The sequence below is a fragment of the Coregonus clupeaformis genome, unplaced genomic scaffold, assembly GCF_020615455.1.
Source record: "Coregonus clupeaformis isolate EN_2021a unplaced genomic scaffold, ASM2061545v1 scaf0102, whole genome shotgun sequence".
NCBI lineage: Eukaryota > Metazoa > Chordata > Actinopteri > Salmoniformes > Salmonidae > Coregonus > Coregonus clupeaformis.
The window spans coordinates 734,047-749,124 of NW_025533557.1; the positions used below are offsets into that span (position 1 = coordinate 734,047).

The window sequence follows — 15,078 nt, forward strand, 5'->3', positions numbered from 1 at the left end:
CAAACTCACCAGCTGCACTTACTTCCACATTTCCTTTTTCACCTTGCGCAACATAAAACAAGACCGTCGCATACAGCTTTTATTTACGAGTGCCATACTTGAGGTATATTTAATGTCAAATTTGTCAACAAGTTACTAATCTTTTGAATATTTTTTCACTTAGCTTGGCGTCAACCTTGTTGTCAAGTGACAATTGAATAAAAACATGATTAAAAATGGATTGTTTTCTGCCTGCTCCTATGCAGTTGCATCTCGGAGCTCTACGGACAATTCCTTCGACCTCATGGCTTGGTTTTTGCTCTGACATGCACTGTCAACTGTGGGACCTTATATAGACAGGTGTGTGCCTTTCCAAATCATGTCCAATCAATTGAATTTACCACAGGTGGACTCCAATCAAGTTGTAGAAACATCAAACGGATGATCAATGGAAACAGGATATACCTGAGCTCAATTTCGAGTCTCATAGCAAACGGTCTGAATATGTAAATAAGGTATTTCTATATATTTTTTAAATACATTTGGTAACTTTTCTAAGAACTTGTTTTCGATTTGTCATTATGAGGTATTGTGTGTAGATTGAGGATTTTTTTATTTATTTAATCAATTTTAGAATAAGGCTGTAACGTAACAAAATGTGGAAAAAGTGAAGGGGTCTGAATACTTTCCGAATGCACTGTATCTTCTTCTGTCTAGACGAGCTAAACTCTTCATAACAGGGCTGGGGTCAATCTAGAATGGGTACCTGCTATTGAAAGAAGGCTTAGGATGTTACGCTATGCCTGAACAAACCAGCAAAGTTGACAATGATGGTGACCCCAATACTTTTTAGCCATATAGAGCAGGGCTATTCAACTCTTTCCCTGCGAGGTCTGGAGCCTGCTGGTTTTCTGTTTTGCCTTATAATTAATTGCACCCACCTGTTGTCCCAGGTCTAAATCAGTCCTTATCAGCGCGATGTCTAATATTAAAGAAGTCTCGAGGTATTGCTCGCCTGAGGTAGAGTACCTCATGATAAGCTGTAGACCACACTATCTACCAAGAGAGTTCTCATCTATATTATTCATAGCCGTCTATTTACCACCACAAACCGATGCTGGCACTAAGACCGCACTCAACAAGCTGTATAAGGCCATAAGCAAACAAGAAAATGCTCAAGTGGCCGCGGGCTTTAATGCATGCAAACTTTCAAATCTGTTTTACCTCATTTCTACCAGCATGTCACATGTGCAACCAGAGGGGGAAAAAAACTCTTGACCACCATTACTCCACACACAGAGATGCATACAAAGCTCTCCCTCGCCCTCCATTTGGCAAATCTGACCATAATTCTATCCTCCTGATTCCTGATTACAAGCAAAAACCAAGCAGGAAGTACTAGTGACTCGCTCAATACGGAAGTGGTCAGATGATGTGGATGCTACGCTACATGACTGTTTTGCTAGCACTGACTGGAATATTGTCCGGGATTCATCCAATGGCATTGAGGAGTATACCACCTCAGTCACCGGCTTAATAAGTGCATCGACGACGTCGTCCCCACATTGACCGTACGTACATATCCCAACCAGAAGCCATGGATTACAGGCAATATCCGCACCGAGCTAAAGGCTAGAGCTGCTGCTTTCAAGGAGCGGGACACTAATCCGGATTACCAGGACGTGTACTCAGAGCATGCGCGGACCAACTGGCAAGTGTCTTCACTGATACTTTCAACCTCTCCCTTACCGAGTCTGTAATACCTACATGTTTCAAGCACACCACCATAGTCCCTGTGCCCAAGAATGTGAAGGTAACCTGCCTAAATGACTACCACCCTGTAGCACTAACGTCGGTAGACATGAAGTGCTTTGAAAGGCTGGTCATGGCTCACATCAACACCATCATCCCGGAAACCCTAGACTCACTCCAATTCGCATACCGCCCCAACATATCCACAGATGACGCAACCTCAATCGCACTCCAAACTGCCCTTTCCCACCTGGACAACAGGAACACCTATATGAGAATGCTGTTAATTGACTACAGCTCAGCGTTCAACACCATAGTGCCCACAAAGCTCATCACTAAGCTAAGGACCCTGGGACTCAACACCTCCCTCTGAAACTGGATCCTGGACTTCCTGACGGGCCGCCCCCAGGTGGTAAGGGTAGGCAACAACACATCTGCCATGCTGATCCTCAACACGGGAGCCCCTCAGGGGTACGTGCTTAGTCCCCTCCTGTACTCCCTGTTCACCCACGACTGCGTGGCCAAGCACGACTCCAACACCATCATTAAGTTTGCTGACGACTTAACGGTGGTAGGCCTGAACAACGATGAGACAGCCTATAGGGAGGAGGTCAGAGACCTGGCTGTGTGGTGCCAGGACAACAACCTCTCCCTCAATGTGAGCAAGACAAATGAGCTGATCGTAGACTACAGGAAAAGTAGGGCCGAACAGGCCCCCATTAACATTGACGGGGCTGTAGTGGAGCGGTTCGAGAGTTTCAAGTTCCTTGGTGTCCACATCACCAACGAACTATCATGGTCCAAACACACCAAGACAGTTGTGAAGAAGGCACGACAACACCTTTTCCCCCTCAGGAGACAGAAAAGATTTGGCATGGGTCCCCAGATCCTCAAAAGTTATACAGCTGCATCATCGAGAGCATCCTGACGGATTGCATCGCCACCTGGTATGGCAACTGTCGGCATCTGCTCGGCATCTGCGTACGGCCCAGTACATTACTGGGGCCAAGCTTCCTGCCGTCCAGGACCTATATACCAGGCGGTGTCAGAGGAAGGCCCAAACAGTTGTCAAAGACTCCAGTCACCCAAGTCATAGACTGTTCTCTCTGCTACCGCATGGCAAGCGGTACCGGAGTGCCAAGTCTAGGTTCAAAAGGCTCCTTAACAGCTTCTACCCCCAAGCCGTAAGACTGCTGAACAGTTAATCAAATGGCCACCCGGACTATTTGCATTGACACCCCATTCCCCCTTTGTTTTTACACTGCTGCTACTCGCTGTTTATTATCCATGCATAGTAACTTTACCCCTACCTACATGTACAAATTACCTCGACTAACCTATACCCCCGTACATTGACTCGGTACCGGTACCCTGTGTATATAGCCTCGTTATTGTTATGCAATTTTATTGTGTTACTTTTTGTTTTATTTATTTTCTTTTTTTTACTTTGGTTTATTTAGTAAATATTTTAACTCTATTTCATGAACTGCATTGTTGGTTAAGGGCTTGTAAGTAAGCATTTCATGGTAAGGTCTACACCTGTTGTATTCGGCACATGTCACAACCAAAATTTGATTTGATTTAATTAGAGGGGAACAATGAAAAAACGCAGTTGAACTGGCTTCGAGGTCCGGAGTTGAGTTTGAAGGTCCTAGAGACACAGTTCCTAAAAGCTTAAGCAATTATTCACCAATCTAGTACATTTAATACATTTTAGAGAATTTTTTAGAACATCATAGACGTAGTTGATCTCAGATTATGGTTAAATACCACTAATCCTTGTTAAGAGCCCGCTAGTAATTATTTCAAGTGACTTTACTGTACTGTAGTCTGATGCCTGAAAAATGTCTATTATTGATGATGTGGTTTTACAACCGAGCCATTCTTGGTATGGATTACATCATGCACCGTTGCAGCCAATCGTCTGGTCCGCTGGTGCCTCCCTGATCTTAGCTCCAGCAGCATATGTTGGAAAACAATAAACCAGCGAGCCACCTAGTGAAACCTTGAAAAGGGAAGTGTTGCAATAGCTGCTGTGTGTTTGTGTTCTTCCTGAAGCCACACTAGTGTAGGAGAGAGAGGCGTGTGAGGCCCAGGGAGAGGTTTGTGTCCCAAATGGCACACTATTCCCTATGTAATGGATTACTTTGACCTGTAGTGTAGGAGGGAGAGGAGAGGGAGACGCGCACACACACACACACACACACATCTGGACAGTGCCCTCACCCCCCTCCGCCTGTTAATGTCTACTTTTCTGCCAGACCAGGGCATCAAGTTAAGTGTGGTCAACCTACCGTTTCATTTTCACTTAACCTTTATTTATACAGGTTAGTCTAATTGAGATTGAACTATTTTTTACAATGAGACCTGTACAGTGTTAATGTAACCAGGCATGTAGCCAGTGTGGCTGGTGTATGAAAACAAAATTCACCAGCCACTCAGACTATATACTGTAAGTAGCTACATACCAGCCACATTTTCAGAGCAGGTTTATTTAACACACCTTAATTCATTCAATAGTAAATGTAGATACTATCTAAATGCATTCATAGTAGATGTAGGCAAGTATTTACATGCACTACATAAGAGTGCTGATGTTGGAGTTTTCTTGTTGAGTAGGTGAGTGTTAGAAGTGAATCAGAAGCCGCGTAGCCGCCCTTATAATATCGTTTGTTTGTGTTTTCTTTTGGTATCTTCTTCCAGGAGGATCATGTCAGAACAACTTTAAAGCTGCAGCTCCCCAGCATCTTTTGGGGTTTTCATACTCTGAAATGTTATTATATTCTGCAAAACCTCATCAGACACTTTCATAATGTCTCTCAACTTCACCTTAGAAATAGATTGTTCAATTACACAGAGCTGTTTGACCTCTTTCTAATCACAGACAATTTAACCTAAATTCTATATTGATTTTAAGGATTCCAGAATTGTAGTCTTATGTTCTAGAATGACCTGTATCTCCAGACAGTAGATTGTAATGGACAATGTTTTTTCTTTTAGTTTTGCTAAAGTTGTATGTGCTATTTCAACAGAGCAGTTTGCTCCAGCACCTACAGTTAAACTCTCACAGGCTACACTAGATGACTGTTTAGGAATATACGATTGTGTTAGTTTCTAATTCACTAAGATGTTATTTCATTACTTTTTATTGCTGTGTTATATGATCCATTGCTGGCTATTCAGTGGTTTGCTCCAGCACCTACAGAGTTAACCTCCCAGCAGGACTGTCCTATGACTCAATCCTGACCTTTGATTTTAACTCTGTCTGCCTGTTGTTAGTTAATCACCCCTGTTATTTCTTCATGCACAGGAGCGGTGGTACAAACAACAATTAAAGCTTTAATTCCTTTTCCTTGCTTGGGGGTTCTGCTGTTCTGAGGAACATAACTACATCATAGTTAGCCCCCCTCTCTCACTCTCCTAATGGTCCTTTAAAGTCCATCTCTGTTCGACTCTGTCAGTGGTGGTGTGAGATATTATTGGTCAGTGGAAATCTTCAGCCGTGATCCTGTTGTAGATTATACAGTACCCCCGAGGCACAGACTGTCTCCATGTGTCTGTGTGAGTTAGTCCAGCAGCCCCTGTCTGTCTGCCTGTCCGTGTGTGTGTATGTGGCTGGTTTCCATGGTAACTCCATCGGTTTGTGTGATGTTCCCAAAACATCTCCTTTTTTTTCTCCAAAGTTGATAGGAAGGACTCTTAACAGCTAGGTTGCTGCCCTAATGGCACCCTATTTCCTATGGGCCCTGGTCAAAAGTAGTGTACTATATTAGGAATAAGGTGCCATTTGAGCTCAGGCAGCCCTAGACTAGACTACCTGTGGTGTTATGGATGGAATATCATATGAACACCCCTCGACTGTCCATGAACTCTCGTACATCTGTGACGGTTGTCCCTGTTCTACACCGTTGTGACATCAGAGGTATTATTTGTTTGCATCAATGTTCAGTCAGAGCAAAAACTCAATGTTAGTCATCATAGATTCTGTTACAGGTGAATCATAATTTGTCTCTGGAGAGTAACCAGATTTCTTCAGATGAGCATAAAGTTATATGATGAAAGCCTAACCACCAACACTCACTGCTGTGTGGTAGGGTTGAATATTTTCCTGGTATTTTACAAATGTTCCATCCCGAGAATAAATCACTTTGAGATCTACCTCAATCAACCAAGTTGTTAGTGTTATTAAATCGGATAAATAATGAGGCAAATAGCAGTACTTTAGCTGTTTAGTTTTAATCCGTTTTTTTTTGTGAAACGCACCAAACAAGCGACCTAACCCTCAATGGATACAGCGAGCCGCAACTGCGGATATCATACACGAGATGTCCTGCTTAATATCCGACCCTTTGCTCCAAGTCTACACTGCAATGGAATACCACCATTAATACAATCAACATGTTCCCAAGGAAAGGCTTCTAAACCAAGGAAGCGTGGCAGTAGAGGAGGAATTCAGAATTGGATTTAAAAAACAGCCCTTCAGAACACCTCTTTCCTCTATTATGCATGGCAATGTACAAAGCATAAGGAATAAGACTGATGAGCTACGCGCTTGTACCCAATACCTCTCAGAGTACCGACAATCCTGCTTGATCTGTCTATCTGAGACCTGGCTTACGGAACAGGATCCCGACTCCGTTGTGGAGCTGCATGGCTACACAATTGTTCTAATGGACCAAAACAGCAACTCTGGTAAGAGAAATGGTGGTGGAGTTGGTGCATTCATCAACGAGAAATATTGCAATCCTGCCCATATTACAACTAAGCACAAGGTCTGTACTAAAGACATTGAACTACGGCCATACTACCTGCAATGGGAAATAAATCAGGTCAGATTATTTATTGTTTGCATAGCCCCCTCCGCTGACACCCAAATAGCTGCCGACTTAATTCATGACCTTGTATCCCAGGCTGAGACAGTCACCTGAAGCAGTAAAGCGAAACATTTACCATCATATCAGCAATATGTTACATGTCCTACCCGAAATTAAGCCTGTCTGGGCCTCTGTTATGGTAACATCCCAGGTGCGTATTTTTCAAAGGCACTACCCAATCTTGGGGGTTCAGATCATAACATGGTTCAGCTCATCCCAGTCTACAAAGCGCGTCTGCAGCGAGAGAAGGCTAGAAAGGTGGAGATGAAAAGCTGGACTCCTGATGTGACTGAAGCCCTCCAGGACTGTTTTGAGTTCACTGACTGGGCGGCCCCGATGGACAGCGCCGATGACCTGGAAGAGGCAGCGGATACCGTCTCTGAGCACATCTGTTTCTGTGAGGATCTCGTTATTCCCAAAATGAAAGTCAACATCTTCCCCAATAATAAACCGTGGGTAGCTCGGGAATTAAAAGAGCTCCTCAACCAGAAAAAACAAGTGTTTAAATTAGGTGTCAGTAAAGATGAAAGGAAAACTATTCAGAGGCAACTCATTAAGGAGTGCAAGGCAGCATACATTTTACATTTACATTTTAGTCATTTAGCAGACGCTCTTATCCAGAGCGACTTACAGGAGCAATTAGGGTTAAGTGCCTTGCTCAAGGGCACATCGACAGATTTTTCACCTAGTTGGCTTGGGGATTAGAACCAGCGACCTTTCGGTTACTGGCACAACGCTCTTAACCACTAAGCTACCTGCCGCCCGCATACAAAGACAAATTAGAAAACCTTTTCAAGGACAGTAGGAAAGCCTGGCAAGGGCTACAAACCATCACAGGCTACAAACCAGAGACATTTTATGACCGTCAAATGACCTTGCTTTTGCAAATTATTTGAACAGTTTCTATTGTAGGTTTGACGTGTGATTTTTACATCGCTGCAGAAATGGCCTTGGACAGTATAGACTGCATACCAGCTGTTGATATACAGATCTCTGTGAATGACGTCAAGCAGTACTTTCAACGTGTCAACCCACGAAAATCATATGGTCCAGACGGCGTCAGCAGCATGGCACTTCAGGCATGCGCAGACCAGCTCACATTACCGTTCCAGAAGCTGTTCCAGCTGTCACTGAACAGTGGGATAATTCCAGACTTATGGATGTCACTGATTGTCCCAATACCTAAAAACAACAGGCCAAAAGAAAATAACGATTTACGCCATGTAGCCCTGACATCTGTACCTAATGAAGTGTTTTGAAAAAATATTTCAAAAACAAATTCTCTCATCCCAATTAGACTCAAACCAATTCGCCTACCGTGCCTCCAGGGGTGTTGATGATGTGTTACTGGTCATGCTGAACAATATCTAAGAACATTTAGAAAAAGCAAATCGTCTAGTGAAAATTGTATTCATTGACTTCAGTAGCGCATTTAACACCATCCAACCCCACCTACTGGTGGATAAGCTGGTGAGTTTGGGTGTCAACTCTCTAATGATCAAGTGGATTAATAGTTTCCTTGTGAACCGTACTCAACAAGTTAAGTTTAACTCCGCCATCTCTACATCTAGAACGGTGAATACGGGAGCCCCTCAAGGTTGTGTACTTTCACCGATACTGTACACGCTGTACACAAACAATTGTGAAGCCTCTGACGCGGCCCACAAATTGTTTGAATATGCAGATGACACCGCTGTTGTGGGTTTCCTCCATCCAGACCAAGCCTCTCTTCAAGATTTTGACAGAGAAACGGCAAAATTCGTCCAGTGGTGTGCAGATAACTTGATTGAAATAAACTTTAAGAAAACAAAAGAGATGGAAATTGATTTTAGAAGGAACAAAGCTCCACTACCCCCTACGAAGATCAATGGGGAATCAGTCGATAGGTTGACCACATACAAGTACCTGGGAATCGAAATAGACAAACTGAAATTCAATGACTGTGCCTTTGCAAAGATAAAGAAATTGCAACAGGGAATGTTTTTTGTTTTAACACAAACTGAACCATTTTAATGTTGACCGCCATATCTTACAAGTGTTCTATAAATCTGTCCTGCAGAGTGTGCTGTCCTTTGGTCTGATATGCAATGTTCGGAAACATGCAAGACCAAGTCAAGCTTCAAGACGGCGGGAAGGATAATTGGTATAGATCAAGAATCCGCCACAAACCTGTACGCAACTCTTCCTCCTAAAACTTGAAAGCATTTTACAGGACAGTACTCATCCCCTTTCAGTCACAGAATCAGCCGGACAAGGGGAAAGAGACTTCAAATTAAAACAGATATGGGGACTCTTTTATTCCAACAGCCATTAGGCTGTATAATAGATAGTCTGTTGGTCCCTCGAGTATACAGCATATTGCACTTTCACTTTAAATGTGTAGCTGTAGCACTTCGAATTAATTGTTTTGTGTAGTTTCGGTGTTTTCATGTTTTATGTACTGTCTTTTTAAGCACATTACCAAATTAATTTCCCCCTGGTGGGATAATAAAGTTAATCTGAATCTAGGTAACAGTATTTTCCGCCAAAACTGCAAGTGTCCTTCTAAAGCATATAAAGCATGTCTGGATTTGATTAGTGCTTTGATCAGCGTGAAAATTCAAGCATGATTCCACCTGAGCCTGATGAGCTATACATTAAATACATTTTATGAGCCCAAGCCCCAAAAAGCCCAAATGATGATCCAATACATAGCATAGCCTATGATATATAGGCTACCCCACATTACACACGGCAGAAAAACATAAAAGGCCATAGATGTAGCTATGCTCTCTTGTGTAAATAAATTAAACAAGCTCCAGTAGGCTAATCTTTCTGAGTGTGGACTTTGTTACTGTATGGGCATTCCACTCTTATATTACCAGGGTTCAATACTGCGACCAAAACAGTCACATTTGCGACCGTTTGAGTTGGCAGTACAACATATTTTTTATTGGTCGCAAGGGTGCCAGTGAAGAAATGTACCTGGTCACATTAGATTTTGGTTCACAATTTTTCTTTATAATTTTTTTTATTATGATTTATTCATTGTGCAATTGACCAGAAATAAACTACCTTTCTGAAGAGGCAACAATGGCACGGGACTGCCCCTGGCTGTGTGTGTAGAGCCTACACTGTAAAACTTGGGTATAAAATTGATTTAATTGTTATTTTTTTGTCACCGATCTACACTGTCAAAGTGGAAGAAATATTCTAACATTTGTAAAACATTTATGAAAAATGAAACACTAATATACAGTGGGGAGAACAAGTATTTGTACAGTGCCGATTTTGCAGGTTTTCCTACTTACAAAGCATGTAGAGGTCTGTAATTTTTATCATACTTACACTTCAACTGTGAGAGACGGAATCTAAAACAAAAATCCAGAAAATCACATTGTATGATTTTTAAGTAATTAATTTGCATTTTATTGCTCTTGGCAGTTGTTCACATTGGCAGTTTGAAGTGACACAAATCCTATTGATTTGCATATCCGATTCGAATGTTATTTTTCCTGCAGTCTGAACAGCCACATTTCAAAACACCTTCCTAGGTGGTTTGAAGTCAGATACAAATCTGATCCCTGTCCATGTGACAAATCTGATTTATTTGCCCTCAAGTGGTTTTTAGACTGTTATTCTGCATTTCTTGTTGCTTGCTAGTAGCTACTCTGTTGACAGTTTGACATGAACATGTGGTAGATAACTAGCTTGTTAATTGTTTACAAACAAATTAGTGAATGTGCTAGAACGCTAAACGGCTACCCAGCTAGCTAGTTCACTGCTGTGGCTAGCCAAAAAGGACTCATTTTGAAAGTGGGATCATCTTATCCTGTGAGGCTTTGAAAGTGTTTTTAACATGTGATTTTGAACATTAAAAGCAACTGGGAAACATCCATGGCAGGCATTTTCACCTTAGCTTGCTACATAACTTCTGAGTGATAGGAAGCACGAGCACCACCACCAATCAGCCTACACCACTGTACACATACCTGTCGTTACTATGACAACTACTTCATCCCCTTTGGTCACTTGCAACTTGCTATTTGGACAGTCCGTAGTCCAAAACGGATTTAAAAAACAAAACTGATTTGAGCATTAAGGTCTGCAGTGTGAACAAGGCTTTAGAAACGGACCCAGAAAGACTCACACCTGTAATCACTGCCAAGCAGCATTATAAGGCTGCGTTGAGACAATTACTTATCAATGACCCAAGCCCAGCTCAGTTAATCCCTACCATTTGACGCTGAGTTGTCATAATGCTTCAGCAAATGTACATTATACCAGAGGCGTTGTTAGACACAATGTAAGTAACCTAATTTATATCCCTCTAACTGCCCTGAATGCTTCTGCTCATCCTACAGCTATTGTATGCAGTAATCATGTGCATATGAACCAGACTTATACTGTTAGCACTGAGGCGGTGTTCCCTAGTAGAAAGTCCACTGTGTGCAGCTCACCCTGCACTAACATAAATAACATGAGCATATCTGCTTCTGATAAGCTTCCCAGTAAAGCAATGAAAACAAGTAAGCATCCCGGAAGAAAAGTGCTCAAAATAGCCCGTGTTAACAAGGTTCATGAAATCAATAATTTGCTAGTAACAGATGACATTCATATTCTGACAATCTCTGAAACTCTTATATAATACCTTTGATGATACAGTGGTAGCAACACAAGGTTATAACATTTGCAGAAAAGACAGAAATGCAAATGGTGGAGGTGTTGTTGTTTATATACAGAACCACATTGCTGTAAAGCTTCGACAGGATCTCATGTTAAATACTGTTGAAGTAATATGGCTATCTGTGGCATTGTGTTGTGTGACACAACTGCACATTTTAGTGGTATTTTATTGTCCCCAGCACAAGGTGCACCTGTGTAATGATCATGCTGTTAAATCAGCTTCTTGATATTCCACACCTGTCAGGTGGATGGATTATCTTGGCAAAGTAGAAATGCTCACTAAGAGGGATGTAAACAAATTTGTGCACCAAATCTGAGAGAAATAAGCTTTTTGTGCGTATGGAAAATTTGTAGGATCTTTTATTTGAGCTCATGAAACATGTGACCAACACTTTTTACATGTTGTGTTTATATTTTTGTTCAGTGTAGTTACTTAAATTACAGCCTCAGCCCCATGCCAAGTAGGAGTAGAGTTGTCAGTTGTGATAACAGAGCTAACTTCCGTATTAGAATAGAATGTGGGCAGCAACCAATGACAGCGACCCTTATTAGAATAGGGATTACAGCCAATGACAGTGCTCAATACTAGAATGTGGGTAACACCCAGATATGTGCTTGCTGAACCAACTGTCTGCAGAGAGGCATGGGTTTCATCAAACCAAGATACTGTAGATACATAACCACATATTTTGCCGTGAAATAGTTTATTCTCAATCCAGACTATTTTGGTCTATTTTTATTCAATGCCTTGGTCTCTTTGCCCTAAAACTGGTTTTGCAATTAAGGTTATATTAAAATATTACACAATTCACTTTCTCTGAACTATGCATAGTGTACTGTACAACCATTTCATGAAGTAGCTGTTTGGTAGATTTTATCTATTGTATTTAACCCTTAATCAATGTTGGTCAGTTAAGAATAATTTCTCATTTGCAGAAATAATGAGCTGGCCAAGATATCATCAATATTCTCATGAATCTACTTAGGCTACAGATAGCATCTTAATCAGGATTATGTGGCTCTTGCTTGTGTTCACTGTCTACATTCATTTAATTCACATTCAGTACAACACAATAATTACCCCTGAGGGGATAAATACAAAAGTTGTATTGAATTGAAGATTTTCTTAATGAACTTAAGTAGGCTGTAGTAAGCAAAATAAACAATAACCTACTGCGGTTTATTTCCTTTTAAATGGTTGAATGTAATTTATAAAAAGCTAAACTCTTGGGGATATACATTGCAGAGCCTAACTGATCATTAATGTGTAGAAAGTTTTCCCCAGGAGGTAAAAAAATAACATTGCATGAATAATGTGCTCACTCAGATTATTCCTCAAAAGTGATTTGGTTGCTGAATCTTCGTTAATGAAGTCCATAGAAATGAGATGGACAACACACCAAAAAATGTGCAGACCAATAAACGTCTTGACAGAATATTTTTGATGTGCCATACTATCCCCGCCTGAATCCCATATCCCATCTAATCGGTTTGTCTCCTCCCCTCCCCTCTCCTGCTCCCCTGAAGTCTCCCCGGGAATCTGCAACAGTAAGGACATCCGGAACAACGTGACCAACCTGCGCTCCCTGGAGAACTGCACGGTCATCGAGGGCCACCTGAAAATCATCCTCATGTTCAAGACCAAGCCCGAGGACTTCAGGGGCCTCAGTTACCCCAAACTGACCGTGGTCACAGACTTCCTCCTCCTGTTCAGGGTCTACGGAATGGAGAGCCTCAAAGACCTCTTCCCTAATCTCACTGTGATCCGAGGTAACAACCTGTTCTTCAACTACGCTCTGGTCTTCTTTGAAATGCTGCAGCTCAGGGATATCGGCCTCCAAAGCCTGATGAATATCACTAGAGGAGCGGTTAGAATCGAGAAGAACCCGGACCTCTGCTACCTCTCCACGCTGGACTGGTCCAAGATCCTGGACACGGTGGAGGACAACTACATCGTAGCCAATAAGAATGACCGGGAGTGCGGGGACGTGTGTCCCGGGGCGGCCAAAGGGAAGACCACCTGTCAGCAGACCACTATCAACGGCCTCTTCAGCGAACGCTGCTGGACGCACAAGCACTGCCAGAGAAGTAAGTCACTGCGTTCTTATTTAATTTATCCTGTATTTAACCAGGACGTCCCATTGATGTCAGAAGACCTCTTTTACAAGGGAGACCTGACAGTCTTTGGTGCATGATGGAGGGAGTGTTTGTATTTAAATGCATGTAAAATCACACACTAGGATGGATCTTTCCTTGTCTGCAGTTATTCCATGTTTTGGATACTCAGTTTTTCCTGCCATAACCTCACCTTGGTAGAAGACCCACTGCTGTGCACAGGGCTTGTACTTGTTTTAATGTGTCAGGTTATTTATATTTGAGTGTTTTGCTATTTATAAGTGAAAGTAGATCAGTGATCTTATCTGATTGAGGTGAATCTGGAAGGGGAGGGGGTGAGGGGGAGAGGGGGAGGGGGTGAGGGGGAGAGGGGGAGAGGGGGTGGGAGAAGGGGGAGGGAGGGCGGGGAAAGAGAGTGGAGAGAGAGGGGGAGTGATCGGGAATGGGGGAAATGTGTGAAAGAGATCGAGAGTGGGGGAAGTGTGTGTGTGTGTGAGAGAGAGAGATGTAGAGAGAATGATCGAGAGAGAGAGAGAGAGAGTGTGTGTGAGACGGGGGGAGAGAGAGAGAGTGGGAGCTCTCAGGTTGCAGTGATGTCACTTAAAATTCAAAGACCATGTCTCCAGGGGAGTCAGATTAAGGAGAAGAGTTGTTAGAAAGCGAGAGTGGAGTGTGTGTGTGCGAGTCAGACAGAGTGCTGTAGTCTTGCCAAGACACTTACTCACTCACCCACTCACCCGTGTCCTTTAGCGTAGGACGGCCAGCTGCAGAGCCAAGAAGTCATATGCTAACTATTAGGGGTGTAACGGTACCGTTCGGTATGGGGGCCTCGGTTCGGTCCGCACTGTGAACCCAAACGAATGCATAAAAAAACGAATAATAATAACACTAAGCCTATTGGCTATGCCTACACTGCTTTGTAGTGCCTCTTGAGGAAATATGAGCTGAAAACACATTTGAGGCTATTCCATTAAAACAACTAGAGCCTATGTGCACGTTGTACTTCAAATTAAAATCTTAATTGCCGCATTTCAAACTGTCTCTTTGAGGCGCAGCCAGGAACTAGTTCTGTAGGATGGCGAGTGGTGGGGTCGATAAACCTCCATCGTTTAAATCTACAGTTTGGGAACATTTTAGCTGCCCAGTAGATTACAACGGCGATGGACAGAGAGTAGTGGATAAAACGGTAACAGTATGTCGCTCAACGAGAATAGCCTATGCAGCTGCCAACACCTCAAATACGTTGACACATTTACGCCGACATCACCCCAGTATGCCGGAGCAAGACGGAAACGCAAAGAGACAACACAACACCGTCCCCCCTCTGCATTTAAGCAGCACTTGGCAGCTGATTCTTACCAGGCCAAAGAAATTACAAGAGCGATCGGTAGGCTATGTTTATATTTTGTACAGTCTTTGGTTTATAGCCGAGGATATGCGCCCGTTCTCAGTGGTTGAGAATAGAAGGTTTCAGCACTTCATGAAAGTGCTCGAGCCATGTTACAAACTTCCCTCTTGCGCCCATTTCAGCAAACAGATAGTACCTATATAAGCAAACCAAAGCCAAAGTTTTTAATGAATTGGCCAATGCACCCTGTGTAGCGCTTACTTAACAGTGACAGCCCGTCACATTACCCCAGAGTGGGAGATGTACTGTGGTACAGACACGCCCCCTTTATGAGAGTCACAAGTG

General features: G+C 42.6%; 1 protein-coding gene across 1 annotated transcript in view; it reads left to right on the forward strand.

Annotated features, from left to right (window-relative positions):
- The window catches only part of LOC121581272 (insulin receptor), a gene marked incomplete at its 3' end in the record, with an annotated part of 82,372 nt that overhangs the window by 11,208 nt on the left and 56,086 nt on the right, over positions 1-15,078 (forward strand). Inside the window, 1 exon segment of the mRNA XM_045213349.1 lies at positions 12,798-13,358. Coding sequence (XP_045069284.1) covers positions 12,798-13,358 — 561 coding nt within the window.